General features: G+C 51.8%; 8 protein-coding genes and 1 non-coding gene across 9 annotated transcripts; 5 read left to right on the top strand and 4 right to left on the bottom strand.

Moving 5' to 3' along the window:
* Window positions 1-660: 660 nt before the first annotated feature.
* Window positions 661-5,269, top strand: POM1 (serine/threonine protein kinase, CMGC, dual-specificity; the record flags this gene model as incomplete). Its single annotated transcript, XM_064872120.1, has 2 exons — window positions 661-1,052; window positions 1,105-5,269. 2 exons carry the CDS (start codon window positions 661-663, stop codon window positions 5,267-5,269), a joined length of 4,557 nt encoding a protein of 1,518 aa, XP_064732500.1.
* Window positions 5,270-6,559: 1,290 nt separating this feature from the next.
* On the bottom strand, window positions 6,560-8,697 carry PMZ80_003692 (uncharacterized protein; the record flags this gene model as incomplete). Its single annotated transcript, XM_064872121.1, has 2 exons — window positions 6,560-8,448; window positions 8,610-8,697. The coding sequence occupies 2 exons, from the start codon at window positions 8,695-8,697 to the stop codon at window positions 6,560-6,562; spliced, it is 1,977 nt and encodes a 658-aa protein (XP_064732501.1).
* Window positions 8,698-9,212: 515 nt separating this feature from the next.
* Window positions 9,213-11,123, top strand: TFB1 (RNA polymerase II transcription factor B subunit 1; the record flags this gene model as incomplete). The annotated part of the gene is made up of 1 exon (XM_064872122.1): window positions 9,213-11,123. The coding sequence occupies one exon, from the start codon at window positions 9,213-9,215 to the stop codon at window positions 11,121-11,123; it is 1,911 nt and encodes a 636-aa protein (XP_064732502.1).
* A 525-nt stretch (window positions 11,124-11,648) lies between these two features.
* On the top strand, window positions 11,649-11,746 carry PMZ80_003694. The gene has a single exon. It is a non-coding gene; the product is annotated as a tRNA-Met (tRNA).
* A 770-nt stretch (window positions 11,747-12,516) lies between these two features.
* Window positions 12,517-14,426, top strand: PMZ80_003695 (uncharacterized protein; the record flags this gene model as incomplete). Its single annotated transcript, XM_064872123.1, has 2 exons — window positions 12,517-13,128; window positions 13,188-14,426. 2 exons carry the CDS (start codon window positions 12,517-12,519, stop codon window positions 14,424-14,426), a joined length of 1,851 nt encoding a protein of 616 aa, XP_064732503.1.
* A 242-nt stretch (window positions 14,427-14,668) lies between these two features.
* Window positions 14,669-16,882, bottom strand: ssr2 (SWI/SNF and RSC complex subunit Ssr2; the record flags this gene model as incomplete). Its single annotated transcript, XM_064872124.1, has 2 exons — window positions 14,669-16,135; window positions 16,184-16,882. The coding sequence occupies 2 exons, from the start codon at window positions 16,880-16,882 to the stop codon at window positions 14,669-14,671; spliced, it is 2,166 nt and encodes a 721-aa protein (XP_064732504.1).
* Window positions 16,883-17,394: 512 nt separating this feature from the next.
* On the bottom strand, window positions 17,395-19,485 carry GSH1 (glutamate--cysteine ligase; the record flags this gene model as incomplete). Its single annotated transcript, XM_064872125.1, has 1 exon — window positions 17,395-19,485. The coding sequence occupies one exon, from the start codon at window positions 19,483-19,485 to the stop codon at window positions 17,395-17,397; it is 2,091 nt and encodes a 696-aa protein (XP_064732505.1).
* A 911-nt stretch (window positions 19,486-20,396) lies between these two features.
* Window positions 20,397-20,787, bottom strand: PMZ80_003698 (uncharacterized protein; the record flags this gene model as incomplete). Its single annotated transcript, XM_064872126.1, has 3 exons — window positions 20,397-20,501; window positions 20,556-20,689; window positions 20,736-20,787. The coding sequence occupies 3 exons, from the start codon at window positions 20,785-20,787 to the stop codon at window positions 20,397-20,399; spliced, it is 291 nt and encodes a 96-aa protein (XP_064732506.1).
* A 433-nt stretch (window positions 20,788-21,220) lies between these two features.
* On the top strand, window positions 21,221-23,248 carry MBP1 (Transcription factor mbp1; the record flags this gene model as incomplete). Its single annotated transcript, XM_064872127.1, has 2 exons — window positions 21,221-21,226; window positions 21,272-23,248. 2 exons carry the CDS (start codon window positions 21,221-21,223, stop codon window positions 23,246-23,248), a joined length of 1,983 nt encoding a protein of 660 aa, XP_064732507.1.
* Window positions 23,249-23,287: the final 39 nt, after the last annotated feature.

Consider the following 23,287-nt stretch of genomic DNA (forward strand, 5'->3'; position numbering starts at 1 on the left):
GAAGGAACCGTGAGCTCTGCTTCATTCCGTTGCGCAGAGGAGATGCCAGCCCGAGGCACGACGTGCTGCAGGTACAACGAGGAGAGAACACATCAAAACATTCACCACTATAATCGTATCTACCGTAAATTAATGAAAGCTTCATAGAGCCGTGGCCTTTCTCACTATTCGACTTGGAGCCCGGATCAGAATAGACTAGTATTCCATATCCCCTGTAGCAGCTCCATGTTAGCACTGAGCTTGAATGCCACTCGACACCAGTCAAATGGTGGAGCGTTATCCACTATTGATGCCTCCCTTCAGAGATCGGGATTTTGTGTTATTGGCGACCAAGTTGTTCATCGCTACCATCTCGATGTGCAGTACCTGCATTCTTCACATCCGACTACATGTCTGTCCTGCCATTCATTTGTACACAGCGCATCTTATGACGAGCCACAAACAATAGCCATCATAACTTCAACAAATACCGACGGCTCCTCTCCGCAACGCCGTGCTCGTAGGATCTGCAGAATGAACCCTGCAGACGCGATTTCCTGACCGACACGAAAATCACCATCACGACTGGAAGGAAGCGAGAACATGTTCATGGCATGAGAAGAGTGTATTAGAGCTCACGGCTAGCAATAGCGGTGAATAAGCTCTCGCTTCACAGCAGCCATGTCGTTCAGATCTTCGGCTTCGAAAGTCATGCCTGCACAGTCCGACCCGGCACGGGGACCCCATGGCACGAGAAGAGCTCAGGACGGGGATCTTGGTAGTACGGCCCCTCCTAAAAGATCCACGAGATTTCGGATATCTGCAGCTATGAATCCAACCATGCCAGACCTCGATGTTACCACAGATCCAGCGCATGCGCAAGCACGGAAAGCACCACCTTCCTCCTTCGCCCAACCTGGTATGACCAACAATGATCAAACAATCAATGATGTGACCCAGAATGCTGGGCCACGATCCTTCTTGCAGACCAGAAGGAGGCAGCCCTCTACAAACAATGCAAAGCTACCCCATGGACCGCGCCCGTTGGATTACCAGGGCTCCAATAACCACAGGTATGTTCGGTCGTGCTTGCCTCGAGTACCTAGACTAACCAGATCTGTCAAGAACTGCGAGTACTGCAATGCTTCCTTCCTACAATTCTGTCGGACACCTGCCAAACCAATCCGCCGACAACTCCCTACTGCTCGAACCTACGCTGAACGATGTGGATGACTTCAGCTTTGCCTCCATCGATCCCACAAAGACGGTTCCGCAAGAGCGACAAGAGGTGGACAGTTCACAATTTGCTATGTTCCAGGAGCCAACCTTCAATTTTGACGATTTCCATGACAACATTCGAACCACCGAGCCAACCTTAAGCCAATTCCCTTTGCCTGGTGGTGGGGGTCCGATACAAGTACCTGAGGCACCGTCGTTACCACAATTGGAGCAAAGGAAGGGTTCAGTACACACCACAATTCCTGTGCCAACACGAAAAGTATCAGGTGCGGGAGGGAATGCCCTTTCCCGCAAAGGTTCATCCGCCTCGACGACTAACCGAACATACGTGTCCAAGATCGATCCGATGGCTACAGCAACACCTGCTATAAGCTCTGCCTTAAGAGGACGACGTCAGAGCCATTTCCCACCTAATGCTTTCAACAACAGCAACCCACCACCAGCGAAAGCGCCGCGCAAATCAGTTGGTCCAGGAACGTTTCTTCCACCAGAGGACGGTGATTTTGAGGTCAAACGGCGTCCGAGTATGGGTGGCAGAAAGTCCAGCGCCGACAGCAACAAATCCAGCAAGCAAGTCAGGTTGCAGGCACAGGCGCACAGGGACGGCTCTAAATCACCTCGAGCCGTAAAGACCAAATCAGTCCTTATACCCAACAGGAGTTCGTCCAAAGAGTTGTTAACTCCTTCGCGTACGCCGGACCCACAGAAGAATGTCTCTGTCGTGGGTCAAACGACGCCTGGAAAGCGAAGTGGCACCCCTGGAAGGACCACAACGCCTGGAGGCTCGAAAAGGGCGTCTATGGCTACAGGTCTTGGTGCCAGGACGATCAGTCCAACCGATGCTAGGCGCATGAAGCGTATGTCTGTCATGCCAACAGCGCCTCCCGTGCCCCATAGGCGTATTTCTCAAGCACCACCAACACCACAGCCTGAGCCTGTTGTTATTCGACCTAGATCGACTGTACAGTCTCCAGCATTACACAACCGGAAAAGCATGACAACCCCCTCGTCTTCGAGAACGACACCGGATCCCAATCGCAAGTCCTACAGCTCTGGACAGTCTTTGTCATCAAACACAAGTTATAACTCAACACGTAATTCAGCGCATATTCCTCCTCGTATCCACCAGAACGTGTCTACTTCCAGGTTACCGACGCCAAAACCTCGAGCCGAAAATGAGGACGAAGTGCCACCGGTGCCTGCAATACCCAAGTCTTATGATTCACCAGCCAGCGAGATCGATCAGCCATTCTTCTCTGCTCGCTCCTCCGGCCTCCACCATTCGTCCGACACGCCAGAGGATATCACAACCGCTGTCGACCTCGCGAACGCCATGGCTATGCTCGATGTCCCCAGACTCCCGAGCGATTCGTCTTCGCCAGTGTCCAGTCCAAGCGATCAGCCAGCTTACCCAGATCAGTCTCAAGCGAGTATATTCTCAACTTCTCAGACGAACGTGCCACCTGTATACTCGGATCCGTCGCAAGCTAGTTTCAAGGCTCCCGACAGAAGCAGAAAGAGCCAGCTAAATCTGCGCTTACCACCAATCAACCTGCTACCTTTGTCCACGCCAACCGCAGCCAGGATCCAGTCATTCAGTGATCCCAGGAGTGGTCCGATTGAAGTACCATCCACACCTCCAGGTGTACGCTCTATGAAGACTCCAAGTACGCCTATGACAGCGTCGAAGGCTACCTTCTTCGCTAGGCACAATAGAGTGGCTGAAGAGCAACAGAACTCGATCCGTAGCAGCACCTCCCATTACGCCCTGCGCCATGAGGGCAAGCGGCTTGACGATGATAGCCCAAGTTTGCCAGTCTTCAACTTCGAGGCTGATAGTGCCAGTCAGAGGAGTATGTCGCCCTTCATCTCGTCTTCTCTGCCGAAGGATCCGAACGAGTTCGGAAGCTTTATGCGACCAAATTTCAACAGTGAGCTGAAGCGCACAGCGACGCAGCAACGGCCAAATGGACCGCGAGCACCGAGCTATTCGATCCCTACAAAGACAGACGCGTCAACGCCTGTGACGGACAAATCAAACAGCAGCACGCCACTGACTGCAGTGAACACATCAAGTCAGAACATCCAAAGGAAAAAGAGCGAAACGAAGTTGGCCGATCTGTCTGCCAATGATTCAGAAGCGGCCCGTTATGACAATATGCCACCCCCAAGGTTACCCGCTTCCGCTACATGGTCCAACCTGTCGTCGAAAGCTTCCGCAAGCCCAACGCAGAAGCCAGGCTTCTTTAGGTCAAGACGGAAAACTTCTGCATCAAGCACCCATACACTGGATCGCCAGGACAGTGCTGACAGTAGTGTGACACATGTCGCAGCTGCCCGACCATCTTTGGAGTCTGTACGCTCGTCAGTTATGACGCATTCGAACAGATCTGGTTCCATCCTAGGCCAGAATTCTTCTACAACCTCGAAGTCTGCGTTACGACAAGATTCGACAGAAGAAAACGCACTCGACAAAGATGACCTTATCGCGGAAGAAGAGATGCGGAAACTTGCTTCAAAAAGAAGAGATCTCGAAGCTGCCGCCAGAAAGCTAGACTCTCTACGAGCTCGTGCTCGACCCGCCAAAAAGGTCTCTGCTTCATCGGCCCTGCAATTGATCAATCTCAACATATTCGAGCGTGGAGAGATTGTGGACTACCCTGATGTGTATTTTGCAGGCACCAAATCGGCCAAGAAGATTGTTGGTGACCTTTCTTCGACCTCGACGAATTTCGGATACGACGACGAACGTGGAGACTACAACATAGTGGAAGGGGACCATCTCTCCTATCGATATGAAGTGATTGATCTTCTTGGTAAGGGCAGTTTTGGTCAGGTGGTTCGCTGCATCGATCACAGGACAGGACAGCTCGTTGCCATCAAAATCATCAGAAACAAAAAGCGCTTCCATCAGCAAGCTCTTGTCGAAGTCGATATTTTGCAAAAACTGAAAGAGTGGGACCCACGCAAGAAACACAACGTTGTCAACTTCGATCAGAGCTTCTATTTCCGAGGCCATCTGTGCATTTCAACTGACCTTCTGGACATGAACTTGTATGAGTTTATCAAAATCCACGATTTCAGAGGCTTTTCGCTGAAGTTGATACGGCGATTCACGAAACAAATGCTTGAGAGTTTGGTGCTTCTGCACAACAAGCGTGTGATCCACTGCGATCTTAAGCCAGAGAATATCTTGCTCGCCCATCCTGCGCACGCCGACATAAAAGTCATCGATTTTGGGTCTAGCTGCTTCGAGAACGAGAAGGTTTACACTTACATTCAGTCGCGCTTTTACCGGTCTCCTGAGGTCATCCTGGGCATGTCATATGGCTTGCCCATTGATATGTGGAGCTTGGGGTGTATTTTGGCAGAGCTGTACACTGGTTATCCAATTTTCCCAGGTGAGAATGAGCAGGAACAATTAGCCTGCATCATGGAGGTCTTCGGTCCTCCAGAGAAACATCTCATCGAGAAGAGTACTCGCAAAAAATTGTTCTTTGATTCGATGGGCAAACCACGATTGACAGTCTCTTCTAAGGGAAAACGACGAAGACCAAGCTCAAAGGAATTACGAGGTGTTTTGAAGTGCGATGATGAAGCATTCCTGGACTTCATTGCTCGATGCTTAAGGTGGGATCCTGCGCGAAGGTTGAATCCACAGGAAGCGCTGCGACACGAATTCATCACTGGCATCAAGCAGGTCCCAACCACGAGTCGCCGGAACGTCATAACTTCTGTTAGCTCACCTATGAAACGTGGCAACACTACTGTTGTCAACAACTCTGCTCGGCCCCTGCCACAACCTCCAACGACGTCAGGTGGGCTGCGGCCATTGACCTTAGGCACGATTGCCTCGACATCGCCTATCAAAGGTGCTTCACGCAGGCAATCAACTGCGGTCAATGCAGGCGCAGGTCATGCCAAAAGAGCCTCTCATGCAGCCATGAACACATCAAGTGGGACAAACCCGACACGTGTTACGGCAAGAACAATGAATGGAGGGCGGTCAGATCTGGCTACTGCCGCCGCAGCCGCAAGCTTGGTCAGATAGGCGAGCCTATCAGTAGAATGCTCGCAGTGGTAAAACATCATCGGCTAATATGAACTAACAATTCTTCATTGCTACTAGTTGGGCATAACCTTCTGTATGGAGTCAAACATCATCGGACATCGACTTCGTTTGTGAGTAGGATCCGAGCTGGTCCAGAGATCTATTAGCACTGGTGCCGGTTATATCTGCGAATGATACATTTGCGTAAGGGATGGCAGCCCAATGGCCTCGGGATTTGATGGCTTCATTCTTGCTTGAAGTGTTTGGTTTTGAAAGGCGTTGAGGAAGAGTGGAGCATTTGCACAAAACATCACGAAATATTGAAGCGGGTCAACGCATCACCCAGGGCGATTAACGAGCAAGCGATCAATGTGTCTTGTTATGCATGCACTATGGCGGACTAGGACGGCACGACTGACGAAGGACTGTACATAGCATAATAGAAGACTTTCATGACTGCCATCCCTACCTACCTACCCCTGCTATCAGAGGCATCCGTAGGCTCATGCATGATCTTTTCCTCATCATAGCGTGTAACGACTATACTCCGACATGAGCGAGCATTGAAGCATCTAGCAATGCATTGTCGTGTGTCGGACCTGCTCCTCGAGTCGACAAGACAATTTACTGCATGGTAATAATAGGGCTGACTGTTCCGTTTCATAAATCATCATAAAGCCACACTGCTGCCGACGGGTCCTATCGGTCCTTAGTGAAGGCACTGCTGGACGAAACCGTTCTCAACAGCACTGGACGAGCCAAGAGCCTGTGCAATCAGCATAACGGAAGGAATTACCCAGCGTGGGCTGTAAGTTACGGGCAGGCGCGATTCAGCCTCCACTGAGCCGGCAAGGGAAGAGCGACCGCACTGTTCACGGGGCAAGAACTTGAGAACAGGCTGGCGACGGAGGTGGACCGGTGTTGGGGTGGGCTGCCTAGTACCCACGGAGGAGTGGTCTGGATGTGCTGTAGTGGTTTGGGGGGCAGCACTCTAGGTAGGACTTGGAAAGCCACGGAAAATGCGGCTCATGAGATGGTGGTACGAGCTCGTGCTACTGCGAACCTTATTGAACATACTTGGTCGTAGCAGCAGAGGGAAAACCAGCAGAATAGGTGCAGATTGCGCAGGAGTATGGTTGCATCCTTCCCGGTTTCTAGGGTGGGTGCGGTTGGATGGGACAGACGGAACGAAAGACGTCGAACCAGTCACACCCATGTCGCCAAATATGTGTGGTGAGGGTACATGAACAACATCCAGACCAACACAAGCTAACGAGCCTTTCCTCGTCCTCAGTGCCCAGCAACGTCCCGACTCTCAACCACACACCTCTCACACCGACAATCGCCACCAAGGACCTCCTTTAGTCTCTCTCTCCGTTCCTGCACAGGCAATCTAATATCCGTGTAATGACTGAATATCTCCTCGCCAGCTTTGATACCGGTCCACTCATCGCCATCATCCCCTCCCTCACCCCGCTTATACTCGGCCCTCTCCTCCTTCGTGCGCACAAAGAACTTCCTTGTCCCCTTCGGCGTCCATCGAACGTTCGGATCACAGCTATGATTCGCGAGACACCATCCGGGATGCACAGATGCGATCTCGGGCTTCCCGTCGAAGGTCGATTGTGTTGCGTTCGCGACACCCCGGAACTTGGCGAAGAGGGTTTGGAGGATCCAGAAGTCGAAGGTGCGGAGCCAGTGGGGGGAGTAAGGTGTTGCGCGCGGGTCGGAGAGGGAAAGTGTGGTGAAGTAGTCGAGGGTGTATTGGAGGTTGTGGAGGGGGGAGAAGGGGAGGGTGAGGTGGTGTTTGTGGGTGTTGGGGGTGGGGGTGGGGTTGAAGTCGCCCCAGAGGTATTTGGTTGAGGGGAGGGAGAGAGGGTGGATTGATTGGGTGAGGGACATGGCGATTGTGCGGGTTAGGAGGAGGAAGTAGAGGTCCCATTCGGGGGTTGTTGCATTTGTTGGTCGGCCGATGGTTGAGAGGTCGGTGTTTCCGCAGATGGGTGCGGAGGATGTTTCTGAAGTTGAGACTTCTTCGTGTGCATTTTCGTCTCGACTATTCGTCGTGGTGACTCGATCGTCGGCCTCGTGACCTGACGTCTCGCCAGTATCGTCTTCTGCATCTTCTCCATCCCCGTCGAAGTCGCCATCTTCTTCTTCATATATATTGGGTCGGTGATACTCCTTCGCCGCTCTGTCCTTGCATTCCTGCGAACAGAAAGTGACATCGCAATCATCGCCATCGCACTGTCTAACGTCTTCAAATGGTATTTCTTCGAGCTCTTGCCCACAAGCGTCGCAGATGGCATCCTCTAGAGGACGAATTGCAGTCAGAAGTGACCTCTCGTTTAACACTTCTTGGCCAGGTTGCAGGTCTGTCTTCGCGAAAAGTCCAAGCTGATACGACTTATCCTCAATCGCATTACCCAATGTATCGAAAGCAGGAAGAGCTGTGACCTTGGCTTCAAGGTAGGAGGAAATTTCTGAGAGGTATTTATCGAGCTCTGCAACAGACTCTGTAGAGTTACGCTCAGGCTCGTAGCTTGACCATGGGTAAATTTCGCGGCGAGAGTGGCCAAAGTGAGAGGTTGTGGATACATCGAGGAGCCTATCAATTTCATCCATATCACGTTCCGCATTAGGGAGCTCAGTCGCACGCCAATCGTCTGAGTTGGTATTCTTCAGCATACTGAGTTCCTCCCTCAACTCTTGCCGCATCTTTGCCGCGTCCGCTGTGGCACCCATCTGCGCCAAACATCGCACGAGAACGACCAGTGCTTGCACCTGCTCATAGCGTGCAATATGTATGCGTTGCTCGTTCCCGGAGCCCTCGGCAGTAGATTCGAGCCATGGCCGACCACCTAGGTCATGGGCTACAAGATCAGTGACGAACTCGTCGCTAAGCTCTTCCTGGCACAGGATATACACAGTGTACGCATCAAATGCGGCAAGGTCATGGTATTGTAGCGCGTGGTAGATGCGTGCTCGTTGCAGGACGAGATCGGGATGGCACTTGCCGTGCCGGATCATCTTTTCTGTCAGCCATTCTCGATGAAGCAAGAGCTGGAAGAGATCGGACTCTGCTGAACCTGGATCTGGCACATCGGTGGAGTTTATGTTACACAAGGTAGTATATCCTCCACCATTGTTTTTGTCGGGTTTATGAATAAGGAAAGCATCTGCTCGGTCAGCCTGTCAGACGCTGGTGTCGGTGAATGGTGGACATGGCACGACTAAGAGCGGCGTTGAAGCACGCATGGCCTGTCTCTCGGCATGACTTCGTTCATGAGGACTGTTCATTGCACAGGTGAAGCCACAGTGCATAGCAGACGAAACACACCTTGAAGATATTTTGGCAACGTGGAAACATCGATGCTTTGACCTGTGCTCAGTGAAGCCAGATCAATCTCAGACTCACCAGGCGACATGCTATCAGTCACTAACAGCGCGTAGCTAGACTACCTGAAGGAAGAGAATTCCAGAAGGTAGTCCTAAGTAAAGAGAGTTGACATGAAAAGAAATTCGACCGAGTCGCCCGGTACTAGACCAATCAAAGACTAGCGTATATATCAAGCCAATCAGATGCGTGATCGTTTCCAGCCAGGCCTCAGCTGAAGTGACGCCTGGAATGTTTCCTTGAAAGCAACCTTTCTGTACTGAGTATTGCAGGTTCATCATTTGCACTCTGGTGGCTCCGTCTTCTCGACGGAAAGTCACTTACGGCGTTAATCTTCTCTTCTGTGTTGTTAGCTTCTGGTCGATTCTGGGAAAAGGACGTTAGGCGTAACTCACGCTTGGGCATTTCACGTTAATGTTGGGAACATCTTGGAGGATTTGGTAGAGTGTCAAAGTCATAGCGCGCGACCGCCAGTAGGCCGACTGTGCACAGCCGGAAGACTTGTACTGACCTGCTGATTGCAACCGGGGGCCTAGCGGCGGGAAAATGGCTTCCCTCAGCGCCCTGACCCTGTTCAAGAAGCAGGAGGGCACTCTTTCGATCGCAAATGATAAAAGCTCGGTATCATGGGCACAGTCTGGTGCGCCTCCCACGGTGACATTGGAGGTGGCCAAAATCACCAACTTGCAGCAAACCCCTCCAGACAAGCCCAAGGCAATACTGAAAATTGTCTATACCGAGCCCGGTCAGACAGAACCTGCGTCTTATGCATTCCAGTTCACGAGCAAAGGCGATGCGCGATCAGAAATGAATGTCATTCGAGATACGCTCTCCGATGCTATGGCCAAAGCGAAACAGAACGCCATTACTCAGGCTGCAAATGGTGGTCAGTCCGCTGCAATGACCATTGCTGCAGCAATTTCCGGAGGTAAGGGCAGCACATGGGAGGACGATGAGAAACTCATATCAGATGTGCGATTACAGCAAGGCTTGCTCAAAGATAATGCTGAGTTACAGAAGACTTTCATGGAGGCGAGAAATCTAAAACCAGAATCCTTGTCGCTCACACAGTTCACAAAGCAGTTTTGGGCATCTCGTGTACATCTACTGCGAGCTCATGCTCTAGCCCAGGCGCAAACCAAAGGTCTATATAACGTTTTCTCGGTGGTCAAGTTCACAGGAGAAGGCAATAAACAACTGAACCTCACATCCGAGCATATAAAGGCGATATTCGAGCAATATCCCCTTATGAGAATTGTGTATGACGAAGTTGTGCCGAAGAGGATCAAGGACGAACGTGAGTTCTGGTCGCGATTCTTCCAGAGTCAGCTCTACTCAACGTTACGTGGGCTGAAGGTCGATCGGCGGACAGAGGCCCGCGATGCGGTAATGGACCAGTACCTCGATCACCCAGAGTTGACCGGAGTCAGGCCTACGCCGCCCGAAGTTCATATTCCCAAATTCATTGATCTTGAAGGCAATGAAGAAAACCACAGTCAGAGAAAGGGCAATCGACCAGATGCTGAGAACCGTCAGAGCTCGCTCGAGAAGGGACCCATCATACGCCGCCTCAATGCGATCAGTGAGAAGCTCATGGCTGCAGTCAAACCATCGGACGTGGATGTTTCGGCACCTATCGGAATGGATGAGTCGGAATATGAACAGCTACGGCTTAGAGATTTGGCAGCCAAGGATGAGCAGCAGCGGATTTCTCTGAACATACGAGATCAATCGCATTTGTTCTCGGACAACAGGGCGACAACGGAGGATGCTGAAGTCGCCCGTATTCGAGCACTCAATCCTTCCAAAGCGGTTCAGAAGGTGTCTCAAAGGCTGGATGACGCTTACTCCAGACCTGGCAATGCTCCTGTGATTGACATGGACTTCGAAGAAGAAGACGAATACATGGACGAAGATGAACTCCAGAAGTCTAAAGCTGAGTCCGGCTCATCTCTTGCTAACAATCATATTCTCGATCTCATCAAAGCTCACCGCGACCAGTCTACCGAAGCCGCGAATCTAAGTAGCAACCCGAAGACCTACGGTGGCCTGTCCGAACCCGTCTACGAGCGCCTTGTTCTCACGCACGCCACGACCCTTGAGTTTTTGCGTCAATTTTGGTCAGCTTTCCTCTCCGGTGACCCTTCACGAACCGACGAAATCGCTTCTCTCAGTGAATCACTCAATCGTGCATTGGATCGCATCAATGCTATTGCGGCAGATGCGCAGGCTGAACGAGATGATATAATCAAGGGCCAATTGGCTCAGGCAGATAAGATCTTCAAGCAAACTGGTAAACGGAAGAAAGTCAATCGTGCCGGGATCGGCGGAGGAGAGACAGTCGTTAAGCAGCTTCTAGGTCCTTGTATCAAGGCTCTTAAGGTCGCAGTCGACAAATACAGGGTGTCGTATGAGGAGCAGATGAAAGAACTGCAGTCTCAACAGGTCGAGGACTGAAACTGAAGCTCGTGGTTTGCTGTGAGACCATTGGAATACTGGCATCGAATCGTTTGTCGGGTGCTTCGGCTATTGCTCGTACAATATCCGCATGCAGATGGAGGTGTGCTGATGCAGCCTGTGCTAGCTTTTGCCAGCATTTCCCAAAGCCTACAAAGACGTACTCCGTTAGAATGGCAACCTCCTGATGTCGTCGCGATACGAAACTTTGCCGACACAAGCCAAACCTTGCAGTCCTGTTGTTCGCATTGTGACCAAGGCGCGCCTTGTCTCTCAGGCAGCTCTTTGCTTTGGTGTAAGCCAGTGCATAGCACCACTGCAGCACAGATACACTGTCCTAGGACGGGTACCAACGATTATGTGACAGCCGCGCCACCATTAGTACAAGGCCGATATCTGACTCACTCGGTGGCTGCCTGGTACCGAGTTCACTTCGCCTATTTGACTGACGGTGACTCATCCTCCGTCCATGCCAATCTTCGACAGGCACATATACTCAATAGCCACAATTTTGGTCAACAATCAATCGACATAGCTCAATGGCAGATGCGTCAGTCCCATACCTGAGAACAAAGATTCTCGGGGCCAGCTGAAGGTTGCAAGTTCGAATCTTGCTGTCGATCAAGGATTTCTTTTTGCTTTCCCACATCTTTGCAGATGAGGTGCGGTACCTGCCGTCAACCGCTTCGCCCAGACACAGAGAGAGATACTTGTTTCAATCAGACTATCAACCGACCTCAGGCAAGTTGAACCACGTCCCATGTCGCTAGTGTACCAACGACGTAGGTGACATTTGAGATACTGCTGATGGATGCAATTCTTGATGGACAAGCGTATCCCCAAATCATGTCGCATATTCTTATGAGCCAGGCGTGTTACTCTCCTCAACACATCGACACTAGTATTGATTACTTGAACGCATCAGTACACATTAGAACACGTTGCTGGTTATCTCTCAGCTTGCATCCAGACCGTCTCGATCTAACGTACCCCACATCACGTGCTTATCTCGGCTCGGAACCCGGATCCGACTCTGCCGACTCTCCTCACGATGCTTTCCAATTCCGCTGTCAACTGTATCTCGGCAGATACCTTGGCTATGCATTGCCGTATTTATCACCATCTACACAAAATCATCTCTAGCATTAGTCAAGGGGCAGAAGAGATAAATACAGATCGTCCCAATACAATGATAATTCACTCGCTCCTACATCCTTCATCTAGCCAGCCTGACCGACTTCCACTCGAGAAGTGAACCGTGCACGCTGACGGACTGACATCCATTAATATCAAAGCTCCAATTCAAGCAGCCCAACCACCACTACACCAAGAACCCAAAAGCAGACATTAACCCTCACCCACCTACAACTTCAACCACCCACCAACCCCCAAAATGGTCCCCCTCCCCACCTTCGACCCAACTCCCTACCACCACCCCCTCATAACCGAACGCTCCATCGACGCCCCCCGCCCCCTAAAACTAATCTACATCGGCGCCGGCGTCTCCGGGATAACCGCCGCGATCCTCTTCCCCAAATACATTCCCAACCTAACCCTAGCAATCTACGACAAGAACCCCGACGTCGGCGGAACCTGGTTCGAGAACAGATACCCGGGCGTCGCATGTGATATCCCGGCTCACTCGTACCAGCTGAGCTTCGAGAGTGATGTTGATTGGAGTAGTTTCTATGCTGGGGGCGCCGAGATACTAGAGTACTGGAGGAGGGTGGCGGGGAAGTATGATGTTAGGAGGTTCATGCGGTTTGGGTGTCGGTGTGTGGGGGCGAGGTGGGATGAGGGGAGTTGTAAGTGGGTTGTGAGGTTTGAGAGGGTTGATGAGAGGGGTGAGGTTGTGGAGGGGTCTGAGTTTGAGGATGTGGGGGATGTGCTTATGACGGGGACGGGGGCGTTGAATCAGTGGCGGTGGCCGGAGATTGAGGGGTTGAAGGGGTTTGGGGGGAAGTTGATGCATAGTGCGGATTATGATGGGGAGTATGATGTTACGGTGAGTGGGATATATGCAGCTGGGGCGCGCTGGGATGGAGAGACTGACGTGTGGGATAGGGCAAGTCGATAGCGGTCATCGGCGCCGGCAGCAGTGGCATTCAGATTGTGCCCACGCTGCAGAAGAAGGTGAAGCATATGGATCATTACGTGCGAGGTCGAACCTGGATAGCTGCTTCCTTCGGCCACGATCTCGTCGAGGAACGCAATAATGGTCAAGACGGAAACTTTACATATACCGACGAGGAGAAGGAAGCCTGGCGCAAAGATCCAGCTTCCTACGTGAAATACAGGAAGGCACTCGAGGTCGGCATGCAAGGCGGCTTCTCAGTCACACACCGCGATACAATCGAGCACACCACCGCACGCAATGCCTTCGACAAGGCCATGAGAGACCGTCTGAAGACGAAGCCAGAGATCGTGGAGCATATGCTACCTGACTTCCCACCGCTATGTAAACGACTCACGCCAGGTCCAGGCTACCTCGAGGCCCTGTGCGCAGAGAACGTGGACGTCATCCCCCAACAAATCGACCACATCGACGAGACAGGCATCGTCACAAAAGGCGGAAAACACAGACCCGTCGACGCAATCATCTGCGCCACCGGCTTCGATACATCCTTCCAAGGACGCTTTCCTGTCATCGGTCGAAATGGCCAGAACCTACAGGATCGTTACCGGACCCGACCAGAAACATATCTCAGTGTCTGCACGGACGGATTCCCAAATTATTTCCAGTCACTTGGTCCCAATGCAGGCGTGGGCAACGGGAACCTACTGGTCATCATCGAGTCGGTCCATCGGTACGTCGGGCAGATCCTGCAGAAATTGTCAACGGAGAATGTGAAGACAATAGAACCAAAGCCTCAAGCCGTCAAGAACTTCACGGAGTACTGTGATGCGTTCTTCAAGAGAACTGTGTTCAGCGCTGAGTGTGGAGCGTGGTACAAAACGTCACCGCCAGGTACAGACCCCTCTCAGCGCAAGTTCGGGCGAGTGACGGCCCTATGGCCTGGAAGCAGTATTCATGCTATCAAAGCGCTGGCAAAACCACGATTCGAGGACTTCGAGATGGAGAATGTGGATGAGAATGAGTTCGGGTGGTTCGGAGATGGGTGGGCGGTCGCTGAGAAAGAACAGGATGCGGAAGGGTTGAGTTGGTATCTGAATGAGACGCGGTTCTTGCACGAGCAATTGCCGGATCTTGGGCGCATTGATGAGGATAGGAATAGGCTGAATGGGCTGAGGAAGGGGGAAATCGATACTGATATCAAGGCGCCGGATGTGTTTTCAACTTAGATAGACACGTAGAAAGAACGACATTGTGGTTTGAAATGGCTACTGCCTCTTTTGCTACATCTCTGGTGTACACTTCCACTGCTAGTGCAGCCTCGATGTGATCACACCGGTCCTTTTGGTGCTCATCGGAGCACAGAATATTGAGCATACCCTTGCCAAACGCCCCCAAAGAGTTCTGCATCATTGTAGACACAATCGAAAAAGCAACAAGGCTACCGCCGTCCCTTCCGACGCCGGGTATCCTAAACCTCAGCGCTAGCAACATCCCCCTCAGCACTCATTGGCTGAACACCAGAACTATTCCCATTAGCAAAGCCGAACCCAGCCCCCATCATGCCATCCCTCAAAGTCTCATTGAGCATCCTCATGCTCTCCTGAGCACCCGAACCACCACCCATAGACAATTGCTTAAGCTGATTCTCAACATCCCTGACCCGCTTTCTGAACCTCAGCTGATCGAGGAACAGCTGCTGCCGCCCCTTCTCGAGATCTCGTCTTTCAGCTTGCACAATGTCTTCCATCTCGGCAAATTGTGCGAGCTTCAACTCGTATTTCTTCAGCGTCAGATTTGTAGCGGCGGATACGAGCCGTGACGCTTCTCGTTCTTCGTGGGTTGCGAGGGCTGCAGATCGGGCGGCGGAGACTGTTAGGGCTGTGGTGGAGAGGTCAGTCAGCACATGTGGCTTGTCCTGTGAGGAGCCATCTGTGGCCTTCGATGTGGTGTCGACGTCCATCGAGTCCTCTGCTTTGACGTCTCCTTTTTGGCCTTCTGATTGTTCGCCTTCCTTGGCTTCTGTCGATGTGCTGGCCATGCCCTTCTCTAGCTCTTTTCGAAGGTCCTTGTGCATCTGCTCGATTGATCGTTGCGATGCAGCTGCCACGACGGATGGATCGTGCATTTGCGCTAGGAAGCTGACGACTGACATGACTGGGTTCTCCAGTTGGCTTATTGGTTCGCGACCGCCTAGTGCTCGGTACTCGACGGATCCTGGACCGTCTTCGACGTACTGATCCTGGATCTCGAGTTGTAAGAACTTCATAACACACTCTTCTCTAGTCCGCGTACCAACGTGACTTGCGACTTCGTCCCAGTTTGTATCGAAGTTCTCCAGACCCTCCAGCAGTAGCAGGGTCTCAGTATCTGTCCATGGGGCATCCTTATCGGGTATATTCGTGTGCGCTGGCTCTTCCATCCTCGTGAAATCTGATGACCGGTGCGTGCTCGGCATTCGTGATTGGTAGTAACAGTTTGGGCATAAGTCGTACTTAACATCGTTCGCAGTAGGGTTCTGGTTGCCCGTTGGTGCTTCGCTTTTGGAGTAGTGGAAGCGCGATCTTGTGCAGTCAATGCCACATGAATAGCAATTGATTGTCTTCTTGTCTTGCTTCGCAGCATCCTGTATAGCTTTTGTAGCATCGTCTCCTGCTGTGCCATTTGCTTCTCCATTTGCTTTCTTGCTGTCTTCGGAGGACTTGATCTCTTTCCCTTTGTCATCATATATGTTTCGACGCACTTCGATGTTTAGATCTGCTTTGCTTGCTGGCGTTGCAGACTTCGCCCTTTCAGTGGAGGCATGTGGTTTTCCCGGAGTTGTGATTGTGTTTGGCCCCGGCTGGAAGGGCTGTAGTCCTCGAGGAGTGTCTACTATTGTTCGGAAGTGACCTGTGAACGGTGGGCCGATATTTGAGGGTCTGGTTTGAGGATCGACCTGGTCGCAGTTAGCATGCGATTATTTCCTTGGTACACAATAGCTTACCTGGTAGTTGATAAGTCCCCATTGTTCAAGGAAAGCGTGCACTCTCATAATGGCGCAAACGTCTCCAGCCAAGTTCCTCCGGCAAGCAGTCACTGTGAGGTACTCGACGGGGTTCAGGCGATATGTGTTGACCATAAAGTCACGGTAGTCCTTGTATACTGCTGGGGTCTTGCTTCGATTTCTGTTGTTGAAAAATTCAGGTAGTGACTTGACCTCGATGGGGTGTATCTGATGCATGTCGAACCAAGTGCTATAGCTCGGAAGGATAATCTGGTGCGTCTGCTGAATCAGATGCGATCGAGCAGCAGCTTCTATTGAGGCCTTTGATTGTGGTTGACCATCTGCCCCATTTGTCGGTGCGGGCGTCTGCCGTGTGTCGTCGCCCAAAGTCTTATCTGGGCTGCCTTCCTCTGCCTTTGTCTCATCATCCACACCTCCCATCTCGGCATCTTCGGGTTCGGCATCGTCGTCGCCGGGCACTGGCGTCTGCTCTGGCTCTGGAGGATCTGGATTTGCGCCTATCGCATTGGACTGATCGGGGAGCGTCACCCCAGAATTGTTGGCCATGCCGGAGGAGACATCATTGTCTACCTGTACAGGGTCTGTACTGGCATTTGGGTCGTCCAGTACATTGGAAGAGTGTGCTTGTCCTGCAGGTTTATCGTCCCCTAGAGCCTCCCTCTTGATGTCCTCATCCATCGTGGCAATGAGGAGTCAGGAACCGAAAACTATCAGCGCATCAATTTTCACAAAAGCACGACTCGCGCAAGGGATGTGGTTTCGTGATTGTCGCAAAAGTTATCTTTTCGGTGATAGGATCGCGAGTGCAAGATGCGCAACTTGGAGCGCGACGGGACTCGCGCCGCCCTCTAACAGAAGTCTTACGTGATTGGTGGGCAGCAAGGGCAAATCGAGATGTGCAAACAACCTAAACAGACACCGCAGAGGGCTCTCCTGGGCTCGCTGGGGAAGCCCCTGATCAACTTGCTATGTGAAGATGTTCTTGTACGAGTTGAAGTGCGGCAACTAGCGAAGCTGCAAGTGTGAAAGTGTGTCTGAACATGGTCTCGTCATTCGAGAAGCCAATGAATATCCTCTAGCAGGAATTCCCTCTACATATCACGCCCATTGAAATGCATAAACTTAGCGTTCGCACAGAGCTGCACCCATTGACAGAACAGGAAGAAAACCGCACTACACAACACTGCTCATCACCCACCGACCTCAAACATCTCCCAGCCTAGTCCCTGCTTACTCGACCAATCCTCTCTTGGCTCAATCTCTTCAACCAGAGTCTTGATTAGGTCATACGTCACCTGCTCGTTTACTGCACTATCGTGCTTGTACTCTGGATGCTGTGACACATACTGTCGGATCCATTTAGCATTCGTCCACAGGGACCCGTCTGCCCGACGTGCGATCAGATCCAGATAGCGTTCTATCTGGCACCGTGTTGTGACCGAGAGATTCAGAGAGGAGAGATAGTGCTGCACGAGCGCGATCAGGCCTGGGAACTGATTTGTGGATGTGCTTGTGCCAGGCCCTGGTCCATTAATAATTTCTGACACGGTGTGCAGCGAGTACTCCTCTTCCACAGGTGGGAGATCAGACGTTGGTGCTGCCGATGTGCTGGCGGCTGTCACGTCCGTCGTTCCATTCACTCCAAGGTTTTGGTCAAGATCTGGTGGTTGGGGTTGTGTGCCCTGTGGTCGCAGGAATGGCGAGGCTGATGGCGTCGTCTTCTGCGGGAAAGGGTCCTTCCTGAACCAGAACTTGTCGTCCAACAGTGCGTTCCGCCTATGAGCCGTCTCCATGTTCTCTGTCGTACGAGGTATTGGGATATACAGATTCAGGTCGAACGAGAGGATGACTCTAGAAAGTAGCACGATAAATATGCTGAAAGCTGCATTCTCGAAGTCTGTCATCTGAATCTCCATGCTGCGGAACTCAACCCGCCATCCGATACTTGGGTTATCTGGTGGTGGTGGCTTGAACCGCATGTGCTGCCAATTAGTCGACTGAAGGTTCTCAAAGTGGTTCGAGCCATTGACGTCGAGCGTTTGGAGATCCTCTGAGAAAACAACGAGCGGGTCTCTAATGAAAAGGTGTGCGAAATGTGTTGCAAGACGATCATCCATGCCACCACTGACCAGCTTCTGCTTGAGGTCTTCATCGACGACGAGATCTGGATCGAGATACTCCGGCCGTAGCCGAGGGTCTTCTGCGATGTAAGTACTATTCGAAGCATACCGAGATTTAGGTATGCGCCACCGGTCGTTTTTCAATGGGGCTTCTCCCAGTTCTTCTCGTGTTCGATCGTCCACTGCACGGCTGATCTGGTTCCATCTGACATCCGTGTCAACCAGAAACCCTTTGTAAATGGGAGTCGCCGCAGTGAGCGCAAGCAGAATAGGGCCTAGTGGCGAAAGTTGATCGTAGAGCCGCCGTCCTTCGTTGATGTTCTTTGCTTGAAACGTGATCTGCAGACAACAGCTGCCCATGCCGAATGCCATGGCATCCATGTATACATGATTCTCTTTCGCAGCTCCATTTCTGACATCGTCGTCCTCTGGCCAGTTATGCATGTCGTAATCGACGGTAGGGTCATGGAACGGCCAAGGGGTTTTCTCGTCCTTGAACACAGGCACATTCAACTCCACTTTCCTTCCTCTCCTTGATCTTATGTTGGCTGCCAAGGTAGGGAACCTGATGTGCGGATTTGCTATTTCGTCTGGGACGAATTGAGATCGTAGTGCTGGTCCCGAAGGTGGATAATATGGTGTAATGAAGTCGTCTTTTGTGCCAAGTCGCGGAAACGTTGTTAATGTCACAGGATACTGATCCTTCGCCATATGCTGCTTCGCAATGACTCTTCGCTGTTTCATATCTCGCTCTACTTCCAGCAAGTCTTTGAAATCAATGCTCCAAGGCTTTCCAGGCGTTGACTCGAGCATGAACCGACCAAATTCGGGGTGGAAAGTGGGTAATGTGCAGTCATTTTTGGCCTTTTCACCTCCCTGCAGATCTGGTACCATAGAACCGTGCTTCGCAAGCTCTTCATTCTCGGCCAGTGCTTGCAAAACTTCAGCTTGACTCAAGGAAAGCCTCACCTTTTGGTGCGATTCGTCAACGGCAATTACGAGGTATTCGACCTCATCTCCCCACAGAAGAACAGCGCGCTCTTGGTCCTTGTTCTTCCGCCATATGGTCAAGAGCTGCTCTATGCCCCATTCTCGCACCTGTGCGGCTGTCCCTTTAGCCTCCTCCCATTTGAGGGGGGTGCCAAGCTGCAAAAGTCCCATTTCACCTACTCTGGCAGACCAATATGCAGGAACAGAAAGCTTCGAATAGAGGCAGCTGCCTCAGGCTTTCAACCTGACAAAGTGAATGAATGCGCCAAATCTCCGTCTTTACCAATTGTAAGAAGTTAGGATTTAGGAGGATAGAGTCGGCATCTGAACTTCAGTGCATCAAGGTTGCGATGGCGTTATGTTTGGCCAATGACGATTTCCGGGTCCAACCGAAAGCGACTCCGAAAGACGAAGGACTCGGAGCAAGACGCTCGATGTCGAAATCGATTGAGACGGGGCATGATGGCACTCCAAATACACCTCTGATTTCATGGGCAGCAAGCAATAATGTCAAAATTTCGTGGTGACGGATTTCTAATCTTTGCACAATGCTTCTGGTTCCTATTGGCTACCATTCCCATCTAGCCGCTTTGCATAAAACCGCGGCAACCCAGTCCGCATATGGCAAGCCTTGCCTCTCCAAGATACCTATTTTCCAAAGGCTTCACTGGCTTCACGAGCACTACCAGGAGCTGTGAGTCTCAGCTTGACCAAAGAAGCCAATGAACATTGTACAGAACGCGGGAAGAAAAGAACACCAACATATCGAGCTTGCGACTTTGGGAATGCCTGTGTCAAATTCGCCGAGAGTGCTCAGTTCGCTCAGTGGGAGCTGATTCGGCTCCTGTCTCGTGAATAGCACAGCAAACATCCTGGGCTTCCCTGAGCATCATGCCTCCATCGAGCCTCAACGTTGGATAATGCTGCCCAAAGCCTCGAGGTTGGTCTGTATCAACGCTGTCAAATGGTGCCGCCTGCTGAGGGGACCACGAAACGCCCCAACGCCGTTGACCTGCATGTGCCGATTGCATACGTACACGTTGAACTCATATCTGCTTGTCACATGCCACTTCTGCCTTCACCTAGTTACTCCTCGCTCCGTCCTTCGCCGCCCTGATCTCGTCCATCTTAGCCACGCGCTTCTTGAACTCGTCGTACTGGCACTTCTCGTAGCTGTGTCTTTCATCCTATCGTCGCTTCAGCAAGCTGACCTCGGCCACGTGGAGCGACCCTTAACTTACCACACACTTCCACGGCAGATAAAATTCGTTGTACCGACACTGGTTCAACGGTATGAGGAGATGGGCGCAGCTATCTCGGTAAGCTAGAGGGAGCTTCGCATCTGACATTGCCTGGCGAGAGGCCGGAGCAGCAGCTGCACCCTGTTAGTGACAACACCAGACATAGCGTGAAGGTCGTACCAGGGGCGTCGCCTAGCCCAATGGCCTCTTTGACGGTCTCTACCACAGTCATCGTGAATATACGAGAAGCTGCTGACTCTGTTGGGCAATTCGCAAGCTCCTCTTGCGTTCGGCTGCAGTATCGTTTGATGCAAGAGTAGGTCAAACCAAGCAAACAACCAAGCTCATCCTATAGGCAGGTCAAGCGAAGATCGGCAAATATGGGATGTGCAGACACGACGCGTCCTCGGCATCCTCTCCAGTTACGCGTTGAGAGTATCACCAAAGTGACACGGCACATCACTGCCGCTGGCTCGATTGTTGGTGTGCAGGCGACAGCAGAGGAGTGATTGCGATATGGGCTGAAGCTCTGAAAGAGCCTTTGACCATCATAACAAGCTGCCCTCTCTGCATGTATCTGCCGATGCTCTAATCTTATCCATCTACTCTCTGTATCGTCATCATGTCTGATCCGATGGGCGATATTTATACTGCGACCTATAGCAATGCAAGTGCTGGACCCTAGCAGCACGGACATTACTGACATCCCACTCTAGGTCCCTGTTTACGAGCTCAAACTCCCAGGCAACGAGCATGTTATGCGCCGACGGTCTGATGACTGGATCAATGCGACACACATACTCAAGATCGCTGGCTTCGATAAGCCCGCAAGAACAAGGATATTAGAGCGGGAGGTGCAGAAAGGAGTGCATGAGAAGATCCAGGGAGGATATGGGAAATATCAGGGTACATGGATTCCTCTCAGCGAAGGCAGAACCCTAGCCGAGAAGAACGGTGTTATAGACAGAATCATCAAGATCTTTGAGTATGTGGCCGGAGATCGAAGTCCACCTCCCGCCCCAAAACACAGCACGGCTGCTACTGGTCGGACAAAAGCACAGAGAGCCGCCGCTGCACCAGCCCAACCACGACAGATACCCAAGCCGCCTCCACCAGTCTATGCAGAAGCAAGCGAAGTATACCCCGACCCAACCCAGTCGCAGCAATACTATGAGGTTGAAAGCCACGGGCGTGCCACGCCCGACACCCACTCGTTCATTGCCGAAGATGATTTCATCCCCATGTCTCAGAACTCAACAGCATCTAGGAAGAGAAAACGAGACGGTGAAATCGCCGTCAATCAAGCCGCCGAACTGGAACATATTGCTTATGGCGATGAGTTACTAGACTACTTCATAACAGCAGGTGACGATCCAGATAGAATCATGGTCGAGCCACCTATGCCTCCGGACAACTTTGACGTCAACAGGCCGATCGATGCACAAGGGCACACTGCTCTGCATTGGGCATGTGCTATGGGCGATGTAACCGTGACGAGGGATCTCCTGGCTAGAGGCGCAAATCCGAACATTGGTGCTGGGAGCTCGGAAGAAACGCCCTTGATGCGAGCAGTACTGTTTACAAATAATTACGATAGACAGACGTTTCCGAAAGTCGTCGCTGCACTCCCGGGCAGCATTGTGGAAAGAGATCGGTATGGCGCAACCGTCTTCCACCACATTGCACAGACACTCGGTTCAAGGAGCAAGTGGAACTGTGCACGGTACTATTGCGAAGTGCTCATAAACAAGATGCAGGAGATGGGAGTCAACTACGTCCAAACGCTACTCAGATCCGCCGACAGCGCCGGAGATACCGCAGTGCTGATCTCAGTAAGACACGGCTGCATGAAAGTCGCAAGCTTCCTGCTGAACCACTGTCCTGAAGCCGGCGATCAACCCAACCACAACGGCGACACAGCAAACGACTACCTCCGCGCTCTAAAGGAGAAAAGAGAGTCTCTGGAACAACCTCCATCCTCACCACCCATGTACGGCAGCCTCATGAGCAGTCGACGCATCCGAAAAGCCATGCCAGCAAGAAGAAATACATCTCAAGCCGCAAGCAACGTACTCTCAAAGGTCGAATCTGCAGCTCAAGAGGCTAGCAGTAAACTCGCAACCTTATACGAGTCCGAAATCAAGGAAAAAGACGCCGCAATAAGTGAAGCAAAGCAAGCCCTCTCAGACTTCGAAGCGCAAAGACACCAAATCCGTCAGGAGAGCTTCCACCTCACTGCCCAAGCTGAAGCGGACGAGAAGGCGCAAGAGCTGAAGGACGAATACGACGCCCTGCTCTTCGAGACACAGTCCCTACTTGAGCAGAAAGACCACGCCGTTCTTCAGAACGATGTCCGACAGAGAGACCAACAGACCAATCCCCAGGCATTCAGGTCTGCGAATCCTCGGCAATTGACGCCGGAGGAGATGCAGGCTGCGTTACCGTGGGCGATCGAGCTTAATAACCAGCAGATGATCCGACGACAGCATATCAGGGATATTGCTGATTTAACTGCTAGTGCCGGGACAGGTGAGCGCATCGGCAAGCATCGGAAGCTTGTGGCGATTGCGACGGGACTAAAGGAGGATGACTTGGATCAGATGTCCACTGAGTTGCTTGAGAGTTTGCAGGCGACGTATTCGCCTGATAACCCGCAGACGCCGCAGATGGTGGCTCAGATGCAAGTTGTCTAGAGTACACTTTTTCCATATGCGCTTGGCTAAACACGGGCT

The sequence above is a fragment of the Knufia obscura genome (genome assembly GCF_036327395.1).
Source record: "Knufia obscura strain CCFEE 5817 isolate CBS 148926 chromosome Unknown scaffold_3, whole genome shotgun sequence".
Lineage (NCBI taxonomy): Eukaryota > Fungi > Ascomycota > Eurotiomycetes > Chaetothyriales > Trichomeriaceae > Knufia > Knufia obscura.